Here is a 13,465-nt window from a genome sequence, read left to right as displayed (position 1 = left end):
TATTTGACCAATTTTGACGGTTGACGGTTAAATTTTAGAGGTTTAACGGCTGATGGTTAATTGTGGAAATTTAGTCCAAGAGTATATTAGTAATATTAACTTCTGTTTCAATTAACATCCTTTTCGCCAGTAAGCTGAGTCGCAACTCCTTTTGGAGGTTGTAATAACGGGGTAGTCGTAAGTCAGGGATCCGAATAGTCTTCTTAGCAACGGTCGTTTGCATCGAGAACACTCAGGATTGTTCACATTATGCTATGCTAGAATGAGTATTATTTGTGTTTCAGTGGCGTTTTGTTTTAGAGCGATTCTAGAGAAAAAAGTGTCCCCAAATAGTACTTTCGTGCCAAATAAATTGACACTCAAATAAAATGCTTTTTTTTTTCGTAAACTTGGACACTCACAATTTCCCAACTTGCCTTCAACAAGCCTTCTAAATTTCCATCATTTGACAATGTCTCCGCAAAATTTTATTGAAATCGGCTGTAAAACAGCCGAGATATAAGCGTTTTAAAAGATGTAGTACTACCAAAACTTTGCCTCATGAATTTACTCATAGATAGGTGTCCCCCGCGGCCTTACTACGTTTAACTTCAGTAGTGGGTGTTACTTTCACGTGACGTCAAAGTGATCGTGAACTTTTAACAAATGATCTTTAATCGGTTTTTGTTAAAATAACTCATTATACTCAGGACTGCGAAAGGAAAGGTAGGTGTTAAAACAGTTTTTAGATTATTTATTGTTTTAAATTGTGTCTATATATTGCTTGATTTCTGTTAAGTTTCTAGAAAAAGAGAAAGATCTCTTCGAACGGTCCTAATAATTATTTTTAAAAGCGTTCGTCATAATTTCAGTAGCAATAACCGATTTGGCGTCTATGAACTTAATTTTAATTCACTTATCAGGTAATTTTTGTTGAAAGTTCACGACATAAAGCTTTTAAATTAATCCTTGGATGGTTTAGTCACTGAGAGCCTATTCGGTTTGCTGGGTTATCAGATTAAATTTCGACTGCAGTGGAACCTCGATTTAACGAACCTCTATATAACGAAGTCTTCGGTATAACGAACGATTTTCCTCAGCCTGGTCAAAATTACGGTAAAATCTATGGAATAGAACCTCCATTTTACGAAATCCTTTTACCAACACAATCCAGAAGCGCAATCATAAAATATATCTCGATGTAACGAATAATTGTCAACATGCGATAAGAGGTAAATGCCAAAAAGGATAACATTTATGTGTACAGTGATTTTTTTTTAAGCAGCTTTTTACCTGTTCTTAAGTTTCTATGCCGTAGCTATATAGAGCTAGGTACTGAGACAATTGTTCAGATCCGGGAATGCTGGGTTTTGTAAAGTAATCATTGTATACCTCGATACAACGAACATTTTGATTGTTTTTCGAAAATTCGTGAAATCGAGGTGTTCGATATAACGAACAAATTTCCCCAGTCCATTAGCACTTCGTTTAATCGAGCTTCCACTGTACTTTTAATCCCGTGGCCAATCTGGTTCTAGAGCGACACTGCTGGTAACTAAAAAAAATGACATTCAGTTCAAGTTGAATAAAAAGGACACACAAAAGACCATAATTTTTTTACACCTTGATGCAAAAGTGTCAGTTGAAAGCATATCTTTCCCATTGTGCGTCGATAAAGAGAACTCATCACTAATGAATCTCCAGTTGAAAACAAAACGCTCAGAGAATTGACGCAAGTTAAATTACGCAACCAACACTCTCAAGCCGTGAAATGTTTTGCAAGGGTGTTTCAAGATTCTGGATATCGTTTTTTTAATCGAAGTAATAGAAGAGCGAAGGGCATTGTTTCTCTTTCCAAATTGCCACACCAAAACATGACAACAATAAGCAAAATAACAACTTGGACAAGTCTTTCACCAAAATTCTATTCCAGTTGACTATTTTGCTCTAATATAATTACATTGATGCGATGATTATCGAAAATAGAGCGCTATGATTGGCGAGGAGCTTCGCGTCATCCCTCTATAATCACGTCAGCGCGCAGTGATTATACAGTTTTCAAAATAATTGCAGCCAGATTTGTTGATGTTTCGGAGTCGGAAATCGATCAATTATTTTATTTTCTCGAATAAATATCAATGTAATTATAACCATTAGTCGCCTGCGGCGACTAATTGTTAATTGATTAAGGTTTCGTAAAGTTTTAAAATATGATAATAAGTACTTGGTTGATAAGAAAGAATAAAGACACTCTTCGGATGTGAAAAGTATGTTAATGCTTTAGAAATTAGAAAGAAAGCTGTTTAAACGTAATATACTTATAAATAAACTTTTCGGTCGTGTTAATCAACACGGTGTAAACATCATATAAATTCAGAAAATTCAGTAATATTCAGTTCAATAATCTAGAGCCTTATAAGATGGTCTTAATTGGGTGGTAGCTTTGACTGCTGATGGTTAGTTTTTTCCAATTTTGGTGTTGACGGTTAAATTTTTAATTAGTGCTTTTGACGGGGACAGTTATTAATTTAGTGGAAATTTCTTAGTCCAAGAGTTTAAGTAAATATAAACTTCACGATAATAGTAAATGATGTGTTATGGAGGTTTTCTTGGCCTTTCACTTTTTAAATTTCAAATTTTTTTCAATTTGTAAAATTTTTTCAACTTGTAAAATCTTGTAATGCCCCAAGAGAGAGTATTTTTGAGAACATAGGAACTGGTTTTTTAGTTTACAGATTTTTTAGGAGCAAGAGGTCCGTGAAGATCAGCTGAAATAGCGAGATTTTAAATACCTTGAAACTTTTTGACGGTTAACTATTCCGCATTTTTCACGGTTGACGGTAAAAATTACCCATTTTGACAACTGACGGTTAGCTTTGGTAGCTTTGACGGTTGAGGGTTAATATTTTACCAATTTTGACGGTTGACGGTTAAATTTTAGAGGTTTAACGGCTGATGGTTAATTGTGGAAATTTAGTCCAAGAGTATATTAGTAAATATTAACTTCTGTTTCAATTAACATCCTCTTCGCCAGTAAGCTGAGTCGCAACTCCTGTTGGAGGTTGTAATAACGGGGTAGTCGTAAGTCAGGGATCCGAATAGTCTTCTTAGCAACGGTCGTTTGCATCGAGAACACTCAGGGTTGTTCAAATTATGCTAGAATGAGTATTATTTGTGTTTCAATGGCGTTTTGTTTTAGAGCGATTGGGGAACCTCTCTATCTTAAGTTCCCTATATTTACGATAACTTGTGCTCGGTCAGAAACAGAATTTTCTCGGTGCAAATTGAATTGTTCTTGCTGATAGCATCCGAAACATTTTTCTGATTCATCGGTAGTTCCTTCGTTTCTGGTTAGGAAAGTAGAAAATGAAAGTTTCGCCTGTACGCACAACCTTGGTGAACGAACCGGATAAGTATGGTGAGACAATAAATTCAAGTTTAGTTCAAGTTTCAAGTTTATTTATTTTATATGACAGACTACTAAAATCAAATCTGACTCACCTGCAGGTAGCTAAAACTAATCGAGGCAGGTCGGTGTCACAAGTTTTAAAATATTACAGGTATCAAAAAGAGAGATTAACAAAATAACAGTTTTTCAAAAAAAAGGAGCGATAGGGATCCACATCAAACCAAAAGAAAAGGAAAACTGACTAGTAATTTTTCGCTGTTGCTTGTTTCTGTTGCTTCTGTTATCTTGACCGTGTCTCTTTTTCATCGAGAAGATAAATCAGAGATAGCTATAAGTTTCGTCAAATCATCCATCTTAGTTAGTTTGATTGGTCTTAAAGTTTCATTCTTGAAAAGGAAGATAACGGCATTTTTGCCCAACAAAATTTGTAGCCATGTTGAGTTTTGAAGTTGTTGGCACTATGAAGAAGCCCTTGAAGCTTCGGTGTTAGGGACCGTTCATTTTTTATGGGGTAGGGGGGGCTGGTGGGATTTGGAGGAGTGTAATTTGAAAATTGTATAACCCCCCCAATTTCCGATTTTTTTTCGCATGCCCCCCCCCCCTCATCAGAGTAATTTTTTGGAAGCCCCCCCCCCCCCCATGAATAAAAAAATCAATAAGGTATTAAAAAAGTTACTGCATTAAAATTTCGTTTTGTTACATTTCACGTAATTTAGTGAAAGAAAGCTGAAAGCTAGAAAGCTGTTTTTAACAAATCCTCACTCAAAAGAATGAAAAGTCAATTTCAGCTCTTCATGTTACTGCTCGTCCTGAGCGCTTGTCCCCTGGCAAAAGTGCTTCCCAATTGTCTTCTTTATCCTCCCTCCATGACGATTCCGGAAGCGTGCATAAACGTTGAAGATGTAGCAGCATTGTTGCTAACACGGGATGCAGCATTCATCGCTCACCTACTGCAATCAAGCTACTTCAGCAACGCGGCACAAAGCAGGCTTATTGCCAACCTTAAGCCAGAAGTAAGAAACCGGATGTATTGCTTCCTGCATCCTGAAGATTATAGCTCAAATGTCGGAGACACGAACAAAGAGGAAGAAGAAAACGACGAAGAAGAGGAAGAAAAAGAAGACAACGAAGAAGAACAGGAGGAAGAAGAAGAGGAACACAGCAACGACGAGATCAAAGAGAACGTCGAAAATGAGGAAGGGGACACCTCGTAGTAGTTTCATGCCCCTCCCATTAAATTTCTCAGAGAAAAGCTCTGGTAACAAGGTCAGTTCCAATTCAGGACTCAAATTATTGGTTTTAATTATATGAGCTTGACAACAACATTTTTATGAATGAAAAGAAAGTTGTTGCTATTCAAGACTGTTACTATGGTAAGTTCACTGTCCTTATAAAATATAAAAGTTGTTGAGAAGTTTTCTTGTTACCCTGGAACTGTTTTAGCATATTTGTTATAAATGAAAGAGCACAATTTTTCTTCGATTTGTAAACATCTCTTATCCTATTTTTAATCTAATTTTTTCGTCCGACCCCCCCCCCCTTTCCTTCATTTTTTTCGGCTGCCCCCCCTTTCAAGCCAATTTTTTTCGAGTGCCCCCCCCCCCAAATCCCACCAGCCCCCCCTCTCTCATAAAAAATGAACGGTCCCTTAAGTGACTGTAAATTCCAATACGTTCAAAAGTGATGTTTTCTGGTAGGCCAAGGTCCTGAGAGCTGATGTCCCAGGACGCTCTCCTGGTAGCCATTACTTTCTCCTTAGCAAAACACCCAACGAACTTACAAATGATAGGTTTGAGTTTGTTACCAACAGCACTCGCTCTTCCCTAAAAGGCCGCGATGAGCGATGTCAATGTCATGTAACGTAATACCGTCGACACCCAGGTAGTAGAATAGTTGAAGGCACAGTTTTGCTGTGTCTTCAGATGATTCAGATTTGTTTGCTTGTGAGAAAGCAACGATTTTTATATTGTATTGGTAGCTGTACTGTTGTAAAGCTTCCACAGCGTTAGATATCTCCTCGCCGATTTTAACAGAAATATCTGACAGCTCTCCAGGAGCTCTTTCAGGGCTTTAAAATGTTTGGTTAGGGCCTCCAGTTTACTCTCCAGGCAATCGTTTTCCTTTTCCTGACTGAATGGTAGATTTGGTCATTATCGATGTTATTTACACGATAGTTATAGTGAGATTTTGCTGCTCGAAAAATTCGTTCTTGCTACCTGAAGCATACACACAAAATTGCCGTGTACGAACTCACGAAAAGAACTCAGGAGATGCTGTTCGCCGATTAGGCACAATAATACAAACCAATTTTTGTGCCCAATCCGAAGCCAGCATTCGCCATTCCGTTTGGAAATGGTCCGTTGAGATTCGGTACCTAGGGGCTCTTCCGCCCGTGCTTTTCAGCTAATCATGAGCCACACCATGCGAACTGGAAACAAGTCTTCTTTAACAGATTTTCTGACAGAGAGAGTCAATCCCACCTCAAGGAAATGCTGCTTTGCTCATCGATAGCTAATTTCTTTGGAAGCAGCTATTGGAAAACAAGACAAAGCAAAGCGTTCGGAGGGTTTTAGGGCTGCCGGTGGACTTTGTGTTACGGAGAGGGTCTGGACTGTTAGAGGATCGTTGTGTTAATCGATCGTTAAATATCGGAGGCAATCCATTAAGTCAACGATGAAGTCGACGCTCAAAGAACATGGTGTAGGAGGTATTGCAGGAAGAGATGTTCCATTGTGTAAGTATTTCTTGCACTAGGAGACAAAAAAGCGGACTTAGTACGGTTTCTCTCAGACAAGCGTATCGCGCAAGCAGTCGTTGACTCTACAATCGTCGTGTCTGGTGGTTGTTCAGATTAAAAGCAATTTTCATTTTGGATCCTTTGCTTGTTGTAGCTGCTTTGAAATCCAACCACGAAGAAGGCGATAGGAAATTTTGTTCGCTATGTAATCATTCTTAACGGACATATCAACACGGTTTGGCGCCACGCACACATTCCAAAAGTGGTGCTTCAGGGCCCAGAGGAGACTGGATGAACTCTGAAGCTGAAGATATACTGGTCCTTGTCTTTATGACGCTCGATTCAATCCAAGAGGCTTGTCTGGAGCGAGTTCCAAACTGGTTCGTTACTGGCTGGGCTGTAAATACAGTAAGTTGCATGTCGTGTGCACTCAGCTGTGTGGATGTTCTAAGCCAACGCTAACTGCTGCATCAACCGTTACTCGCTTATGTTAAAAGCGTTGTAGTCTATTTGAGAGAGCTAAGAAATACTATTTACAATATTTACAGTACTAATTTTTTTTTGACAGACTGAAACCTTAGAGTAAGGAACAACGTCCCGTCATGTTTTATTCGAAAATGTTACGTGAATTTAGCCAGTCACTATCATGAACCCGACAAAGTTAATTGTGAAATGACTTATATTCAACAATATACAAAGAAATACTGAAACTTTATCTCCAGCTTTAACAAAGAAAATGTTTTTGACCAAAATTAAATATCACAACTTACATTAAGGGGCGTATTTGGGCGTGGTCGATGATAACGTGACGGCTTAATATTTATTCGAAAACAGTGTAAAAACCTCAGAAGTTCTCTTAATCATCTTTACAGTACAAGTCAATGCCAGACAACAAGGCCATCGCGCAAACGGTCTATTGAGCTTGGCAAAAATGATTTTCAAAATCAGCGTACGCGTATTCAAGTTAGTAAAAATAGCTATGTTGCCAAAAATCAGACAAAAATGTCCGCAGTTGTTACATTTTGGTTTCCTGTGTAACGGACTAAATATCGTGAACTATTATTTACGATGTTTTTTGCCATACAGTATCATGAATTGAGGGTTTTACGCAAAGTCCAATCATATTTGAATATCTGACGGCTCTCAAGTGGCTTGGGTTACCTGTTGTTTCACGCCGTTCAAGATCTCAACATTTCTTGTTTCAGACTGCCACGTTGAAACATGAATTGGCCCAACTGTTTATTCCCTATACTGCTTGTTTTCATCTCTATCCTTCTGACGTCAACTGAAGCGTTCTTCTTTAGAAGATTACGGATCAGAATCGGAACAATACCAACAACCAGACCACCTGTAGTTATCCCTACAGAATGCAATGAAGTGATTGACGGTGTATGTTACCAGTATTGTACCGGAGGAGGTTGCCACATGGAATGTTTTAACTCAGAATATTACCATTCCTGTTACCAGTTTTGCAATGGTGAGTATCTAGTTTAAGCTTACTGATGGACCTTTTCAATTTTTTTCGATCGGTTTCTCCGGTTTTTCTGGTTGGGAAATGAAATTGACCCTCTGCCGTCAGCCACTTTTAATGGAAAACCCGCATTTTGGACCAAATCCTCCTTTTTGAACCGTTTTCAGCCAGTTAGCATGGGAACGGCTCACGATGGTCGGTTGCTAGGGCTTTTGCTCCCGTTTGGTTCTTAAATTCAATTTCTGGCTTACAGAGGGGTAGTTTATATTTCAAATGAAGCAAAACATTAGAACATCTTAATTGGAGAAAAGTTTTCTTTAAATTTTTACAATTGTAAAGGTATTTTTGACTTTTCTTGAAAGTATGACGTCATAAGTGACACCTATTTTTAGTAACAACGTTAAAAAATTGATAAGCAGTGTTCAAAATGCTACAAACATTTTTGTTACAGAAAAGCAATATTTACAGTGAAAACCCCATCTCAATCGGATAAAATGGCGTGAAGTTACAGCTAATTAAAGAAATTCAAATTTCCCGCCTCATGACCATATATGGTCAAACTTTAGGGGTATTTTAACGCGAAAACAATGAATGTATTTACAACGGAAAAAAGACAAAGCTGAATAAAATCAAAATTGTAGTTTTTTGAATTCGGCATATGTGGTCCTATGACGCGTATTTCGTCACAAATTACGTCATTATGACGTCAAAATGACGTAATTCGTGACGAAATACGCGTCATAGACCACACATCCTAAACTCAAAAAACTACAATTTTGTTTTTATGCAAATTTGTCTTTTCTCCGTTGCGACTACCTTCATTGTTTTGTTTTAGATGGAAATTGTAACATGGAATGCTCGGCTCCCACTAAGTGCACATTTAGCTGTACAGGGGGAAAGTGTGCAACAGTTTTGTGCAAAGCTGATACTTGTGAACAGAGTTGTACTGGTGGTGGGTGTTGTCTGGAATGCCATGGAAGCAGCTGTGACCAAAGTTGCACATCAGGCAACTGTCAGCTGCAGTGTCCGAGTGAGGGAGAGAAATGTGATCAGTGGTGCTTAATCAACAAAGACCAGTGCACCATAGAGGAAACTGCTCCTGATGAGTGTAATGGAGGCGTGGAGGATGGCGTATGTTATCAGTTGTGCAACCAAGGGGGCTGTGATATGGAATGTTACGAAAATTCGTTATATTACCATTCCTGTGAACAATCCTGCACTGGTATGTTTAAAGGTTCTGATTGTATGTTATTCTCTTAGTTTATTTAGTATTGTTGCATGTATCATTTCGTTTTGTTCAGTAATGTTAAATGAACCTCTAATAACTTCACAATACTTACCAATGTACTTACAAAAATTTCGCAACATGTGTACGCTATCTCTACTATAAACGATTGAAAGTCTAACACGAAGTAGCCTGCGAACAGCAGACGCATTTCCGGTCGTCGCTTCTCTCCCTCCGAAAAATAGCGTCGCTATTTTTCCGAGGGATAGAAGGGACGACCGGAAATGCGTCTGCTGTTCGCATGTTAAACACGAAGTCATCCTTATGCTATTGTTTATAGAGGCAAAGCCACCGGAAGAAATGGATTTGCACAAATTCGCTCTCGACAAATACAGTAAACACCCGCGTACAAGAACTTACATTTTTTAGGCCTGGTAAAAAAAGTTCTCGTATTTTGGGGTAATTACTGGCAATTAAGGATAAGTAGGTCCTTATACGTTCGTATTCTATAAGATATATGCTATAGTTGACTATCAGAAACATAAAGAAACTTAAGTTTAGTTCTTAAGTATACAGTACTTATTCATAACTGTACATTGCAAACTTCCTTTACGTAAGGTCCATATGAAGACAGTTACACTCTGTTCCTTTTATAAACCTGTCAGTTTCGTTGTAGGAATTACTGTACCCTTACTGTAATACTTCTATTTGTAATTACAGTTTGATGCAGCATTTTCTTGGAATGTCAGTTGGCAATCTTGAAGTAAAATTCCTTGGTTAAAATTCGATAAAATGTTTATCATATTATTTACCTGTGACCCACATATAAGAACCAAACCCATTTTTCTTGGCTAAACAGGCTTTTATATTTTTGGGTATTTAAGTGCCACATTTTTGCCACCAGGTTCTTAAACTTCTAGGTTCTTATTAGCCGATGATTACCGCAGTATTTACAACCCCGGGTTTTTGGTATGTAAATGTGGCATTTACCATCTTTGCCCCAGATTCACTACTCAGTTTTTACATTTTTTTCTACATATTTGCTGAGAGCAAATTTGTAATCATCATCATCATCATCATCATCATCATCATCATCATCATCATCATCATCATAATGCTAAACAATAATGATGATAACGATAAAATTAACTTAAAGCAATGCTATAAGGGCATACCCAACTGTTAGACTGGACAGTGCATGTTCTTTCAGCACTGCGTCTTAAAATAACAAATCCCTGTGTCAGAGGGACAGGGAAACGTTTACTACGTTTAAAACTTTTATTTCATTTTATCTAGATGGAAATTGTAACATGGAATGCTCGGCTCCCACTAAGTGCAAATTCAGCTGTACGGGGGGAAAGTGTGCAACAGTTGTATGCAAAGCTGATACTTGTGAACAGAGTTGTACTGGTGGTGGTTGTGGTCTGGAATGCCATGGAAGCAGCTGTGACCAAAGTTGCACATCAGGCAACTGTCAGCTGCAGTGTCCGAGTGAGGGAGAGAAATGTGATCAGTGGTGCTTAATCAACAAAGACCAGTGCACCATAGAGGAAACTGCTCCTGATGAGTGTAATGGAGGCGTGGAGGATGGCGTATGTTATCAGTTGTGCAACCAAGGGGGCTGTGATATGGAATGTTACGAAAATTCATTATATTACCATTCTTGTGAGCAATCCTGCACTGGTATGTTTAAAGGTTCTGAGTGTATGTTATTCTCTTAGTTTATTTATTGTTGTTGCTTCTATCATTTCTTTTTGTTCACTAATGTGAAATGAACCTCTAACTTCACAATACTTACCAATGTACTCACAAAAACTTCGCAACATGTGTACGCTACCTCTACTATAAACGATTGAAAGTCTAACACGAAGTAACCTGCGAACAGCAGACGCATTTCCGGTCGTCGCTTCTCTCCCTCCGAAAAATAGCGTCGCTATTTTTCCGAAGGAGAGAAGCGACGACCGGAAAGCGTCTGCTGTTCGCAGGTTAAACACGAAGTCATTCTTATGCTATTTTTTATAGAGGCAAAGCCACCGGAAGAAATGATTTTGTACAAATTCGCTCTCGACAAGTACAGTAAACACCCGCGTACAAGAACTTACATTTTTTAGGTCTGGAAAAAAGGTTCTCGTATTTTGGGGTAATTATTGGCAATTTAGGATAAGTAGGTCCTTATAGGTTCGTATTCTACGAAGGATATATGATATAGTTGACTATCAGAAACATAAAAAAAATTAAGTTTAGTTCTTAAGTATACAGTACTTATTCATAACTGTACATTGCAAACTTCTTTTACGTAAGGTCTATATGAAGACAGTTACAATCTGTTCCTTTTATAAACCTGTCAGTTTCGTTGTAGGAATTACTGTACCCTTCCTGTAATACTTCTATTTGTAATTACAGTTGATGCAGCATTTTCTTGGAATGTCAGTTGGCAATCTTGAAGTAAAATTCCTTGGTTAAAATTCGATAAAATGTTTATCATATTATTTACCTGTGACCCACATATAAGAACCAAACCCATTTTTCTTGGCTAAACAGGCTTTTATATTTTTGGGTATTTAAGTGCCACATTTTTGCCACCAGGTTCTTAAACTTCTGGTTCTTATTAGCGGATGTTTACTGCATTATCTACAACCCCGTGTTTTTGGTATGCAAATGTGGCATTTACCATCTTTGCCCCAGGTTCACTCCTCAGTTTTTACATTTTTACTACATATTTGCCAAGTGTAAATTTGTGATCATCATCCCGAGTCATCATCATCATCATCATCATCATCATCATCATCATCATCATCATCATCATAATAATAATAATAATAATAATAATAATAATAATAATAATAATAATGCTAAACAATAATGATGATAATGATAACATTAACTTTAAGCAATGCTATAAGGGCATACCCAACTGTTAGACTGGACAGTGCATGTTCTTTCAGCACTGCGTCTTAAAATAACAAATTCCTGTGTCAGAGGGACAGGGAAACGTTTACTACGTTTAAAACTTTTATTTCATTTTATCTAGATGGAAATTGTAACATGGAATGCTCGGCTCCCACTAAGTGCACATTCAGCTGTACAGGGGGAAATTGTGCAACAGTTGTATGCAAAGCTGATACTTGTGAACAGAGTTGTACTGGTGGTGGGTGTGTTCTGGAATGCCATGGAAGCAGCTGTGACCAAAGTTGCACATTAGGCAACTGTCAGCTGCAGTGTCCGAGGGAGAGAGAGAAATGTGATCAGTGGTGCTTAATCAACAAAGACCAGTGCACCATAGAGGAAACTGCTCCTGATGAGTGTAATGGAGGCGTGGAGGATGGCGTATGTTATCAGTCGTGCAACCAAGGGGGCTGTGATATGGAATGTCACGAAAATTCGTCATATTACCATTCCTGTGAACAATCCTGCACTGGTATGTTTAAAGGTTCTAAGAGTATGTTATTCTCTTTATTTAATATTGTTGCTTCTATTTTGTATTAATGTGAAATAAACCTCTTACTTCACAATACTTACCAATGTACTCACAAAAACGTCGCAACATGAGCACTACCTCTTCTGTAAACAATTGAAAGTCTACCACAAAGTTACCCTTATGTAACTGTAGGTAGGTGATGCACTGTGAAGCTGAGGAAAAGAAACTCTGTGCAGTGTTTATGTGAATTGTTAGTGTCCCTTACATAACATAGTAACTTTTAAATGCATGCTGTTATGCTTTGTTCTCCACTTCAAAATGAAGGTTTTGAACGTCTCCGAAGTTCAAAAGTTTTATGTCCCTACCACAGATAATTACAGTAATAATAACAACAACAACAACAACAATGATAATGATACCAATAATAATAATAATAATAATAATAATAATAATAATATTGATAATAACGTTTTTGCAATCAGGTATACATACGATGAGTATCACTTCTGACTTTCCATTTTTTTAGTTGGAAATTGCAACATGGAATGCTCGGCTCCCACAAAGTGCACATTTATCTGTACAGCGGGAAACTGTGCAACAGTTGTATGCAAAGCTGATACTTGTGAACAGATTTGTACTGGTGGTGGGTGTGGTCTGGAATGCAAAGCTGATACTTGTGAACAGATTTGTACTGGTGGTGGGTGTGGTCTGGTATGCAAAGCTGATACTTGTGAACAGATTTGTACTGGTGGTGGGTGTGGTCTGGAATGCCAAGGAAGCAGCTGTGAGCAAAGGTGCACATCAGGCAACTGTCAGCTGCAGTGCCCAAGTGACGCAGAGAAATGTGATCAGAGTTGCACAATCAACAAAGACCAGTGCACCATAGAAAAGGTTTAACTCAGACCTCGGTTTATCAAACTCAGGGTCACATACATAAGCTTGAATAAATTGCCTTTTCATATAAACTTTGTAAGAGCACTGCGTCTCAAGCGTCCAAAGGTTTCCTTTTTAATACAGCCGCTAGATTTTTCAAATACTGAGGGGCACCCAGCGACGGTTTCCTCCTAAATGCATTGAAAACACTTTTTAGGCTATCCAGAGTACTTCTAGATCTTTAGCAGAGGCGGATCCAGGGGGAGGGTTGAGGGGGTTGCGTCCGCCCCCCCTTTGGGAAGTTTTCAAACTTGTCTGGCTACCCATCTCCCATGTCTTTCCCTTTTTCCTAC

At 38.2% G+C, this 13,465-nt stretch overlaps 3 protein-coding genes across 6 annotated transcripts in view; 2 read left to right on the top strand and 1 right to left on the bottom strand.

The window, feature by feature from the left end:
- Positions 1-13,465, bottom strand: part of LOC140940293 (potassium voltage-gated channel protein Shal-like) — a 399,369-nt gene that overhangs the window by 297,317 nt on the left and 88,587 nt on the right. The window lies entirely within an intron of this gene.
- The window catches only part of LOC140940297 (apoptosis regulator BAX-like), a 276,596-nt gene that overhangs the window by 219,632 nt on the left and 43,499 nt on the right, over positions 1-13,465 (top strand). The gene's annotated exons all lie outside the window — the stretch shown is intronic.
- On the top strand, positions 603-13,204 carry LOC140941127 (uncharacterized). 3 transcript variants are annotated; one of them, XM_073390097.1, is made up of 4 exons: positions 603-705; positions 7,331-7,602; positions 11,853-12,239; positions 12,766-13,204. In XM_073390097.1, exons 2-4 carry the CDS (start codon positions 7,347-7,349, stop codon positions 13,134-13,136), a joined length of 1,014 nt encoding a protein of 337 aa, XP_073246198.1. In that variant the 5' UTR covers positions 603-705; positions 7,331-7,346; the 3' UTR covers positions 13,137-13,204. The 3 variants fall into 3 exon arrangements, with proteins under 3 accessions (XP_073246198.1, XP_073246199.1, XP_073246197.1); XM_073390098.1 differs by lacking the exon at positions 603-705 and adding an exon at positions 2,328-2,435; XM_073390096.1 differs by lacking the exons at positions 603-705; positions 7,331-7,602 and adding an exon at positions 10,125-10,504.

This window comes from Porites lutea, chromosome 6 (assembly GCF_958299795.1).
Source record: "Porites lutea chromosome 6, jaPorLute2.1, whole genome shotgun sequence".
NCBI classification, from domain to species: domain Eukaryota; kingdom Metazoa; phylum Cnidaria; class Anthozoa; order Scleractinia; family Poritidae; genus Porites; species Porites lutea.
The sequence above is the reverse complement of the archived record's forward strand: the minus strand, read 5'-3'. Positions and strand labels throughout refer to the sequence as shown.